Source organism: Pseudochaenichthys georgianus, chromosome 16, assembly GCF_902827115.2.
Source record: "Pseudochaenichthys georgianus chromosome 16, fPseGeo1.2, whole genome shotgun sequence".
Taxonomy (NCBI): Eukaryota; Metazoa; Chordata; class Actinopteri; order Perciformes; family Channichthyidae; genus Pseudochaenichthys; species Pseudochaenichthys georgianus.
In genome coordinates, this window is record NC_047518.2 from 5821286 (window position 1) to 5833635 (window position 12350).

Sequence of the window (12350 nt, forward strand, 5' to 3'; positions counted from 1 at the left end):
GGGGAAGCAAAACAGTTCAACAGCATACTGGAGACTCACTGTCCTGTTCCAGCATCTCCAGAACCAGGCCTCATGCAATTATAGATGCTGAGACACCAGCATGTCACCACTATGGGAGACTGGGACTTCCCATGCACTTATGGGCACCAGTTACAATATGACCAATCAATAAAAGATGGGCAACCAAAAAAAGAGAAATTCAGTTTAAAAACTTGACAAAAGCACTTTATAGGGAATTGAAAAAATAACAATATTCATACAAAACATTAGTCCATTAACTTAAACTGTTAAGTGCCAGAAAACTATGCCTTTCATACACCTGATCAAGTCATTGAAAAGCTTTCACCACCAGAGGTGACGTTGAGAATAACTGGAGGACAGAGGAAGCAGATGCTGCTGTTCATCCGGCGGACACAGCAGGAGGCCGGGCGCTCTGTGGGGACCGGAACAATTACCTACTGTCTATCTGCATACGAACTTAAGTTCACAGGTAGTAAGAAAAATAAAACCGAAAATATTTCCTCCCTAAGCCAAAAGTCTGGGCACTTCGGTAGACGTGTGTTCCTGAAGATAAACACCTGATGCAGAGGGGAGGAGGAGTTTAGCCAAGGATCCGTGTAACCAACAAACCAAGACTATCATGTGGCCTTCCCCAATGAACACATGTTGTTGCTAATCTAATACTGCTAGCCCCCCCCCCCCCTCATTCACAGTGAACAACCCTCAGATTTCTGACAGAGTGACGCGAAAGGATTCCGCAGAGCGCTCAACAGCTAGGATGAAGGTGTCCTCGTTGGAGTAGTGCTGGATCATGTTGTCGTCCATGTTCACCAGGACCCTGAGGGACAGGAAACACATCTCAGACCAGAGGCCCGTTACTTTGAGGCAAAGTCTACAGTGAACAGCACTTCTGAGGTCATCTGCATATCTATTTCATTTCATCCCATGAATGGTAATGTTGGTCTGTAGGTCCGATACCGTGATGTACAGGTCCCTGCAAGCTGTTTTTAACATTGTTCAGACTCAGCTCGCTGAGCTTAAGCTTCTTTTAAATGTTGATAAAACCAAGGTAATGCTCTTTTCTAAAGCTAAGACACCAGAGCCTGTTGTAGATATTGTGTGGAATAAAACTTGAAGTGGTTGCCTGTTACAAATACCTTGGTATCTGGCTTGATGATTGTCTCACTTTTAAACGTCACGTCAATAACCTGCTTAAAAAGCTGAGGGTTAGGCTAGGTTTCTTCTACAGGAACAAGTCCTGTTTCTCGCTTGAGGCCAGGAAAAGGCTCTGTGACCTTTGACCTGTGCTGGACTATGGGGATCTGATGTATATGAATGCACCTGCCAATTGCCTGGTCAAGTTAGATGCTGCGTATCACAGCGCACTGAGATTTGTGACAAACTGTAAAGCATTAACCCATCACTGTACCCTGTATGCAAGGGCTGGTTTGCTTTCACTAACTGTACAGAGGCTCAGTCACTGGTACATTTTTATATACAAAGCCATGTTAGGGAAACTTCCATCTTATATCTGCTCCCTGATCTCACAGAGAATTGTAAGTGGCTACTGCCTGAGATCGCATGCTGTGTTTTTATTAAATGTGCCAACTGCTAGGACTGTCTTAGGGAAGACGGCTTTTAGATGCGCAGCTCCGCTAACTTGGAACAGTCTGCAAAAGGAATGGAAGCTGAGCAATTTGGTTCCACTAACTCTTTTTTTAACTTGTGTACATGTAACAGGTTACCAGGCAGTATATAGTTAAACAAAAAAGTAATTAATGCATCGGAACTCATATATGGGCCATTGTGTATAATGAGTACATTTTAAATTATAATATATTTTAAAGCTAAAACTTTTATACTTTAATTTAGGACCAATTGAATATGTAAATGCAGTACTTTTACTTGTAACGGAGTATATTTACACTGTTGTACTACTTATTTTACTTATCCTGTCTTTTAAGTATAATATCCACCTATGCATTATAACCTCAAAACTCACGACATCCCATCATCCTCCGCTACCTTTGTATTTAGTGCTACTCAGCAAATGTTAGCTAACAAAGAAAGCAAATATGGAGAACACGTTAAACTGTATCACTGCCAAATGCTCGTGTTAGCATTCAGCTCACTCACCCTTTTTTGCTTTTCTGGTAAACTCTGGCCTTCTTGTCAATAGGTAGTACATATTTCTCTGAGATCTGAGAGAGACATTAAAAAAACTATGAGGCCCTACATGTTTATTACCATCTTAAAATGGATGTAGCTATGTTCCATTATTCAGACCAAAGCAGTGGAACAATATTTTGCTAATACTCACAGCCTCCGTCAGTGCGTTAAGGGTTGGGGAGCGCAGCATTAAGGCATCAAACACTTCATCACACTCCTTCCTCACGTACAGCAGGACTGGTGATGAGTAATGAATGGAGAAAGCATAATAACTTTTTCATTAAGACAAAAAAAATAAGGTATGACCAAAATCCTGTAATGAGAAAAGAGCGACATTTACCCACCTCTCCTTTGCAGATCCACTTTGGGTTTCTTAGGCACACAGACTTCCTCCTCAGCAACACATGCCATTCTCTTCATGGGAGTACTAATCACACGCACGGGCACGCACACATTATGTTAGGCCTCATATGGACAATCGTAAACAATCCCAAATTCATGCAAATCCAAAAGATCTTCAAACCAGAAATGTGAAAATAACAGTAGATATGATTCTTACCGATCGCTGTTCGCCTCTTCACTGTTAAAAGCGAACACCTGCAAATGGAGTTAAAGAGGAAATGTTCTGCTGATGTTCAGGTGTATATCAGTACGTAGTGTCTCGACTTTACTGCAATGGTGTCCTGTTCGGGGTTCCCAACAAAACCCTGGACAGGCTCCAGTATGTCCAAAACTGTGCAGCTCGGGTCCTCACACACACAAAGCCGTGGCAGCACATCACTCCCACCCTCATCCACCTCCACTGGTTGCCGGTCAAGTTCCGCATAACTTATAAAGTCCTCCTCCTGACCTACAAGTCCCTCCATGCCCTTGCCCCCCAGTACCTATCGGACATCCTTCACCCACATGCCCCACCCCGGAACCTGCGGTCTTCAGACTCTGGCCTGCTCACCACCCCCCGCACCAAACTGAGAACCTTCGGGGACAGAGCCTTCAGTGTGGCAGCCCCTCTGGAACGCTCTCCCTGCGGAGATTCGCAACATCCCCACACTCGACGCCTTCAAAAGGGCCCTCAAGTCCCATCTGTTCATCAAGGCTTTCGGCCCTTAAATCGATCTGTTGTTTTGTCTGTCTGACTTTTGTTTTGTTTTGTTTGTGCTTGCCCTATTCCTGTAAAGCGACCTTGGGTCCCTTGAAAGGCGCTATAGAAATCTCAGTTATTATTATTATTATTATTATTATTAAAGAGTCCTCTCCTGCTGATGTTCAGGTGCATATCAGTACGTAGTGTCTCTACTTTAAAGAGTCCTCTCCTGCTGATGCTCAGGTGTATATCAGTACGTAGTGTCTCTACTTTAAAGAGTCCTCTCCTGCTGATACTCAGGTGTATATCAGTACGTAGTGTCTCTACTTTAAAGAGTCCTCTCCTGCTGATGTTCAGGTGTATATCAGTACGTAGTGTCTCTACTTTAAAGAGTCCTCTCCTGCTGATGTTCAGGTGTATATCAGTATGTAGTGTCTCTACTTTAAAGAGTCCTCTCCTGCTGATGTTCAGGTGTATATCAGTGTGTAGCGTCTCTACTTTAAAGAGTCCTCTCCTGCTGATGTTCAGGTGTATATCAGTATGTAGCGTTTCTACTTTAAAGAGTCCTCTCCTGCTGATGTTCAGGTGTATTTCAGTATGTAGCGTCTCTACTTTAAAGAGTCCTCTCCTGCTGATATTCAGGTGTATATCAGTATGTAGTGTCTCTACTTTAAAGAGTCCTCTCCTGCTGATGTTCAGGTGTATATCAGTATGTAGTGTCTCTACTTTAAAGAGTCCTCTCCTGCTGATGTTCAGGTGTATATCAGTATGTGGTGTCTCTACTTTAAAGAGTCCTCTCCTGCTGATGTGCAGGTGTATATCAGTATGTGGTGTCTCTACTTTAAAGAGTCCTCTCCTGCTGATGTTCAGGTGTATATCAGTATGTAGTGTCTCTACTTTAAAGAGTCCTCTCCTGCTAATGTTCAGATGTATATCAGTATGTAGTGTCTCTACTTTAAAGAGTCCTCTCCTGCTGATGTTCAGGTGTATATCAGTATGTAGTGTCTCTACTTTAAAGAGTTCTCTCCTGCTGATATTCAGGTGTATATCAGTATGTAGTGTCTCTACTCTAAAGAGTCCTCTCCTGCTGATGTTCAGGTGTATATCAGTATGTAGTGTCTCTACTTTAAAGAGTCCTCTCCTGCTGATGTTCAGGTGTATATCAGTATGTAGTGTCTCTACTTTAAAGAGTCCTCTCCTGCTGATGTTCGGGTGTATATCAGTGTGTAGTGTCTCTACTTTAAAGAGTCCTCTCCTGCTGATGTTCAGGTGTATATCAGTATGTAGTGTCTCTACTTTAAAGAGTCCTCTCCTGCTGATGTTCAGGTGTATTTCAGTATGTAGTGTCTCTACTTTAAAGAGTCCTCTCCTGCTGATGTTCAGGTGTATATCAGTATGCAGTGTCTCTACTTTAAAGAGTCCTCTCCTGCTGATGTTCAGGTGTATATCAGTATGTAGTGTCTCTACTTTAAAGAGTCCTCTCCTGCTAATGTTCAGGTGTATATCAGTATGTAGTGTCTCTACTTTAAAGAGTCCTCTCCTGCTGATGTTCAGGTGTATATCAGTATGGAGTGTCTCTACTTTAAAGAGTCCTCTCCTGCTGATGTTCAGGTGTATTTCAGTATGTAGTGTCTCTACTTTAAAGAGTCCTCTCCTGCTGATGTTCAGGTGTATTTCAGTATGTAGTGTCTCTACTTTAAAGAGTCCTCTCCTGCTGATGTTCAGGTGTATATCAGTATGCAGTGTCTCTACTTTAAAGAGTCCTCTCCTGCTGATGTTCAGGTGTATATCAGTATCTACGTATCTACGTTGTGTCCTTGGGCAAGACACTTCACCCGGATTTGCTCCTGTGGGTATTGTCCACAGTACATGTATGATATCAATGTGTACTTGTAAAAGCGCCTCGATGACCTCGAGGCGTGAAGATGGACGGTGTGGCGCAGTGCGCTGTGCAATGATCATCAGATCAAGGGGTGAAACCCGCCGCTGCTGCGTCTGTAAAGCCGGTGTGTCCTTGGGCAAGACACTTCACCTGAACTTGCTCCTGTGGGTATTGTCCACAGTTTCTGACCATTGCATGTATTATATATCTGTAATGTGTGTATATGTAAAGCGCTTTGAGTCATTGAAAAAGCGCTATAATAAATGTAAGGAATTATTATTATTATCTAGTGTCTCTACTTTAAAGAGTCCTCTCCTGCTGATGTTCAGGTGTATATCAGTATGCAGTGTCTCTACTTTAAAGAGTCCTTTCCTGCTGATGTTCAGGTGTATATCAGTATGCAGTGTCTCTACTTTAAAGAGTCCTCTCCTGCTGATGTTCAGGTGTATATCAGTATGTAGTGTCTCTACTTTAAAGAGTCCTCTCCTGCTGATGTTCGGGTGTATATCAGTGTGTAGTGTCTCTACTTTAAAGAGTCCTCTCCTGCTGATGTTCAGGTGTATATCAGTATGTAGTGTCTCTACTTTAAAGAGTCCTCTCCTGCTGATGTTCAGGTGTATTTCAGTATGTAGTGTCTCTACTTTAAAGAGTCCTCTCCTGCTGATGTTCAGGTGTATATCAGTATGCAGTGTCTCTACTTTAAAGAGTCCTCTCCTGCTGATGTTCAGGTGTATATCAGTATGTAGTGTCTCTACTTTAAAGAGTCCTCTCCTGCTAATGTTCAGGTGTATATCAGTATGTAGTGTCTCTACTTTAAAGAGTCCTCTCCTGCTGATGTTCAGGTGTATTTCAGTATGTAGTGTCTCTACTTTAAAGAGTCCTCTCCTGCTGATGTTCAGGTGTATATCAGTATGCAGTGTCTCTACTTTAAAGAGTCCTCTCCTGCTGATGTTCAGGTGTATATCAGTATCTACGTATCTACGTTGTGTCCTTGGGCAAGACACTTCACCCGGATTTGCTCCTGTGGGTATTGTCCACAGTACATGTATGATATCAATGTGTACTTGTAAAAGCGCCTCGATGACCTCGAGGCGTGAAGATGGACGGTGTGGCGCAGTGCGCTGTGCAATGATCATCAGATCAAGGGGTGAAACCCGCCGCTGCTGCGTCTGTAAAGCCGGTGTGTCCTTGGGCAAGACACTTCACCTGAACTTGCTCCTGTGGGTATTGTCCACAGTTTCTGACCATTGCATGTATTATATATCTGTAATGTGTGTATATGTAAAGCGCTTTGAGTCATTGAAAAAGCGCTATAATAAATGTAAGGAATTATTATTATTATCTAGTGTCTCTACTTTAAAGAGTCCTCTCCTGCTGATGTTCAGGTGTATATCAGTATGCAGTGTCTCTACTTTAAAGAGTCCTTTCCTGCTGATGTTCAGGTGTATATCAGTATGCAGTGTCTCTACTTTAAAGAGTCCTCTCCTGCTGATGTTCAGGTGTATATCAGTATGTAGTGTCTCTACTTTAAAGAGTCCTCTCCTGCTGATGTTCAGGTGTATATCAGTATGTAGTGTCTCTACTTTAAAGAGTCCTCTCCTGCTGATGTTCAGGTGTATATCAGTGTGTAGTGTCTCTACTTTAAAGAGTCCTCTCCTGCTGATGTTCAGGTGTATATCAGTATGCAGTGTCTCTACTTTAAAGAGTCCTCTCCTGCTGATGTTCAGGTGTATATCAGTATGTAGTGTCTCTACTTTAAAGAGTCCTCTCCTGCTGATGTTCAGGTGCATATCAGTATGTAGTGTCTCTACTTTAAAGAGTCCTCTCCTGCTGATGATCAGGTGTATATCAGTATGTAGTGTCTCTACTTTAAAGAGTCCTCTCCTGCTGATACTCAGGTGTATATCAGTACGTAGTGTCTCTACTTTAAAGAGTCCTCTCCTGCTGATGTTCAGGTGTATATCAGTACGTAGTGTCTCTACTTTAAAGAGTCCTCTCCTGCTGATGTTCAGGTGTATTTCAGTATGTAGTGTCTCTACTTTAAAGAGTCCTGTCCTGCTGATGTTCAGGTGTATATCAGTATGTAGTGTCTCTACTTTAAAGAGTCCTCTCCTGCTGATGTTCAGGTGTATTTCAGTATGTAGTGTCTCTAATTTAAAGAGTCCTCTCCTGCTGATGTTCAGGTGTATATCAGTGTGTAGTGTCTCTACTTTAAAGAGTCCTCTCCTGCTGATGTTCAGGTGTATATCAGTGTGTAGTGTCTCTACTTTAAAGAGTCCTCTCCTGCTAATGTTCAGGTGTATATCAGTATGTAGTGTCTCTACTTTAAAGAGTCCTCTCCTGCTAATGTTCAGGTGTATATCAGTATGTAGTGTCTCTACTTTAAAGAGTCCTCTCCTGCTGATGTTCAGGTGTATATCAGTATGTAGTGTCTCTACTTTAAAGAGTCCTCTCCTGCTGATGTTCAGGTGTATATCAGTATGTAGCGTCTCTACTTTAAAGAGTCCTCTCCTGCTGATGTTCAGGTGTATATCAGTATGTAGTGTCTCTACTTTAAAGAGTCCTCTCCTGCTGATGTTCAGGTGTATATCAGTATGTAGTGTCTCTACTTTAAAGAGTCCTCTCCTGCTGATGTTCAGGTGTATATCAGTATGTAGTGTCTCTACTTTAAAGAGTCCTCTCCTGCTGATGTTCAGGTGTATATCAGTATGTAGCGTCTCTACTTTAAAGAGTCCTCTCTGCTGATGTTCAGGTGTATATCAGTATGTAGTGTCTCTACTTTAAAGAGTCCTCTCCTGCTGATGTTCAGGTGTATATCAGTATGTAGTGTCTCTACTTTAAAGAGTCCTCTCCTGCTGATGTTCAGGTGTATATCAGTATGTAGTGTCTATACTTTAAAGAGTCCTCTCCTGCTGATGTTCAGGTGTATATCAGTATGTAGTGTCTCTACTTTAAAGAGTCCTCTCCTGCTGATGTTCAGGTGTATTTCAGTATGTAGTGTCTCTACTTTAAAGAGTCCTCTCCTGCTGATGTTCAGGTGTATATCAGTATGGAGTGTCTCTACTTTAAAGAGTCCTCTCCTGCTGATGTTCAGGTGTATTTCAGTATGTAGTGTCTCTACTTTAAAGAGTCCTCTCCTGCTGATGTTCAGGTGTATATCAGTATGTAGTGTCTCTACTTTAAAGAGTCCTCTCCTGCTGATGTTCAGGTGTATATCAGTATGTAGTGTCTCTACTTTAAAGAGTCCTCTCCTGCTGATGTTCAGGTGTATATCAGTATGTAGTGTCTCTACTTTAAAGAGTCCTCTCCTGCTGATGTTCAGGTGTATATCAGTATGTAGTGTCTCTACTTTAAAGAGTCCTCTCCTGCTGATGTTCAGGTGTATTTCAGTATGTAGTGTCTCTACTTTAAAGAGTCCTCTCCTGCTGATGTTCAGGTGTATATCAGTATGTAGTGTCTCTACTTTAAAGAGTCCTCTCCTGCTGATGTTCAGGTGTATATCAGTATGTAGTGTCTATACTTTAAAGAGTCCTCTCCTGCTGATGTTCAGGTGTATATCAGTATGTAGTGTCTCTACTTTAAAGAGTCCTCTCCTGCTGATGTTCAGGTGTATTTCAGTATGTAGTGTCTCTACTTTAAAGAGTCCTCTCCTGCTGATGTTCAGGTGTATATCAGTATGGAGTGTCTCTACTTTAAAGAGTCCTCTCCTGCTGATGTTCAGGTGTATTTCAGTATGTAGTGTCTCTACTTTAAAGAGTCCTCTCCTGCTGATGTTCAGGTGTATATCAGTATGTAGTGTCTCTACTTTAAAGAGTCCTCTCCATGCTGATGTTCAGGTGTATATCAGTATGTAGTGTCTCGACTTTAAAGAGTCCTCTCCTGCTGATGTTCAGGTGTATATCAGTATGTAGTGTCTCTACTTTAAAGAGTCCTCTCCTGCTGATGTTCAGGTGTATATCAGTATGTAGTGTCTCTACTTTAAAGAGTCCTCTCCTGCTGATGTTCAGGTGTATTTCAGTATGTAGTGTCTCTACTGTGACACGTCTCCATGCCATAATGTTCAAAAAGCTCTTTATTTATCTAATACACCTCTTTTCACCCTCTCTCTGAAACCAGAGCCGTGTGTGTGTGTGTGTGTGTGTGTGTGTGTGTGTGTGTGTGTGTGTGTGTGTGTGTGTGTGTGTGTGTGTGTGTGTGTGTGTGTGTGTGTGTGTGTGTGTGTGTGTGTGTGTGTGTGTGTGTGTGTGGGGGGGGGGGGGGGGGTGTGTGTGTGTGTGTGTGTGTGTGTGTGTGTACACTCTGTGACAAGTATCAGACAAGTGAGTATTTTGTCATGCACATTGTCCAGCTCCAAGCTGTATGAACTTCAATTCATATTGGATTTAACCATATCAGCTGATGTGTATTTGTGTAATGAGGGAAGGTGGGTCATCACCCTATATCAAGGTGTGCAGAATTATACACACAGCTCCACTCAGACACCAACAAGGTGGAGTTGGGGGACTGGTATGGGCTGGTAATATTAAAGATGAGCTAGTTGGACCTTTTCAGGTTGAAGATGGACTCAAAATCAACTCCTGAACCTACTGCCAGTTTTTAGAAGACACTTTCTTCCATCAGTGGAACAGGGAAAGGTCTGCATCTTTCAGGAAGACCATGAGTGTATGAGGGATAATGCTCCATCGCATGCATCAAAGTACTCCACTGTGTGGCTAGCCAGTAAAGGCCTTAAAGATGAAAGAATAATGACATGGCCCCCTTCCTCACCTGACCTAAACCCTTCCTCGTCTGACCTAAACCCTTCCTCGCCTGACCTAAACCCTTCCTCTCCTGACCTAAACCCTTCCTCACCTGACCTAAACCCTTCCTCACCTGACCTAAACCCTTCCTCACCTGACCTAACCCCTTCCTCACCTGACCTAAACCCTTCCTCACCTGACCTAGACCCTTCCTCACCTGACCTAAACCCTTCCTCACCTGACCTAACCCCTTCCTCACCTGACCTAAACCCTTCCTCACCTGACCTAGACCCTTCCTCACCTGACCTAAACCCTTCCTCACCTGACCTAACCCCTTCCTCACCTGACTTAAACCCTTCCTCACCTGACCTAAACCCTTCCTCACCTGACCTAACCCCTTCCTCACCTGACTTAAACCCTTCCTCACCTGACTTAAACCCTTCCTCACCTGACTTAAACCCTTCCTCATCTGACCTAAACCCTTCCTCACCTGACCTAAACCCTTCCTCACCTGACCTAAACCCTTCCTCACCTGACCTAAACCCTTCCTAACCTGACTTAAACCCTTCCTCATCTGACCTAAACCCTTCCTCACCTGACCTAAACCCTTCCTTACCTGACCTAAACCCTTCCTCACCTGACCTAAACCCTTCCTAACCTGACTTAAACCCTTCCTCACCTGACCTAAACCCTTCCTCACCTGACTTAAACCCTTCCTCACCTGACCTAAACCCTTCCTCACCTGACCTAAACCCTTCCTAACCTGACTTAAACCCTTCCTCACCTGACCTAAACCCTTCCTCACCTGACCTAGACCCTTCCTCACCTGACCTAAACCCTTCCTCTCCTGACCTAAACCCTTCCTCACCTGACCTAAACCCTTCCTCTCCTGACCTAAACCCTTCCTCACCTGACCTAAACCCTTCCTCTCCTGACCTAAACCCTTCCTCACCTGACCTAAACCCTTCCTCACCTGACCTAAACCCTTCCTCGTCTGACCTAGACCCTTCCTCACCTGACCTAAACCCTTCCTCGTCTGACCTAGACCCTTCCTCACCTGACCTAAACCCTTCCTCACCTGACCTAAACCCTTCCTCGTCTGACCTAAACCCTTCCTCACCTGACCTAAACCCTTCCTCACCTGACCTAAACCCTTCCTCACCTGACCTAGGGCGAGTAAATGTTATTCAGCTCGAGTTCAGGGTGTTCCGAGCTGAATAAGGCCATCAAATTACGGCAAGAAGCCCCCCTGGCGGAAACACTGCTTGTGATTGTTATTGAAGAAAAGGGTGGCCTTATTGGTAAATGATTATTTATTTTTTTATCTCAGAAATGTTTATTTGTACATTTTGAATTGTTTGTTTATTATTCTCACTTTAATAAACGGGAAAATAAACAAGTAAGATGGGAACATTTCCATTTTTCCTTAAGCTGCATATTCATTCTGAACACCAATAGTGCCCCAAATAGTTTCCCACAATAGTTCACCAGAACCACGATTTAGTTGCGTTCACACCAAAAAGCCCCAGGAACTAAATTAGTTCTAGAGAACCTTTTTTACCCCCTTTTCAGTCCCTGCTAGAGAGCAGGGACTTTCGTGGGAGAAAAAGGTTCCTATGTCTGATTGGCTGGGCGGATTGCAAACCACGCCCCCTAAAACTCCCAAAATATTTTGTGAAGCCGCCATTTTATTATCCTCGCATTGCATTATTAGCATTAGCCCCGCGCAGAGAGACTAACTTATGGCAACACAAAAGAAAACATGGGAGCGGTGGAGATGAGGGGTGTCGGCGTTCTGGCGATTTACTCGGAAGGCTTCAGTAGAAGCTGCTGGGACTCCCAGCAGCTTCTACTGAAGCCAGTCCCCAACTCCGGGGACTTCCGGCCGGGGACTTCGGGTGGCAGTATACGCCGTGAAGTTGTTTGCAGCCTGCCAGTAAACCCAAAGCAGAAGAAGAAGAAGTGACGTCAGCGGCTTCATTTGCTTAATCCACCAACAGGGACTTATTCCGGTGTGAACGCGATCTGTACTTAGTTCATCAGAACTAAAGAGTTCTGATGAACTAATGGGAAAAGTACTGCGGTGTGAACGCGCCTATTGACTGTGCAGACATACAGCTCTGGAAAAAAGAGATCACTCCGAATTGTTCTTAAATCAGCATCTCCAAATGTATGGCAGCCATTCCATAAAAGTGTCTGTTGAATTCCAACACAAGCACACCTCATAATGAGGTACTGAATTAAAGAGGAAAAATATAAAAACACTGCTGTGGTCATCCCTATCCTCTTGCCATAGGATCAGCTGGATGGCAAAAACAGTAGTGCTACCTTAAACGATTGACCATGCCTAAAGAGTTGAAAAGAGATGTTTTGAGTGAGGAAAAAGAAGGGTTCAATTCTGGTTTTACTGGCAGAGGGATACAGTTAGCGTTAGGTTGCTTCCATCCTTGAAAATTCAAAGACAGCGGTTCATAAG

At 43.4% G+C, this 12350-nt stretch overlaps 1 protein-coding gene across 1 annotated transcript in view; it reads right to left on the bottom strand.

The window, feature by feature from the left end:
- Positions 1-279: 279 nt before the first annotated feature.
- Positions 280-12350, bottom strand: part of LOC117460442 (grainyhead-like protein 2 homolog) — a 48584-nt gene continuing 36513 nt past the window's right edge. Inside the window, exons 6-10 of the mRNA XM_034101848.2 lie at positions 2729-2766; positions 2514-2596; positions 2321-2406; positions 2137-2201; positions 280-838 (exon numbers count right to left, since the gene is read on the bottom strand). Coding sequence (XP_033957739.2) covers positions 724-838; positions 2137-2201; positions 2321-2406; positions 2514-2596; positions 2729-2766 — 387 coding nt within the window. The 3' untranslated portion in view covers positions 280-723. The remainder of the gene's footprint in view (positions 839-2136; positions 2202-2320; positions 2407-2513; positions 2597-2728; positions 2767-12350) is intronic.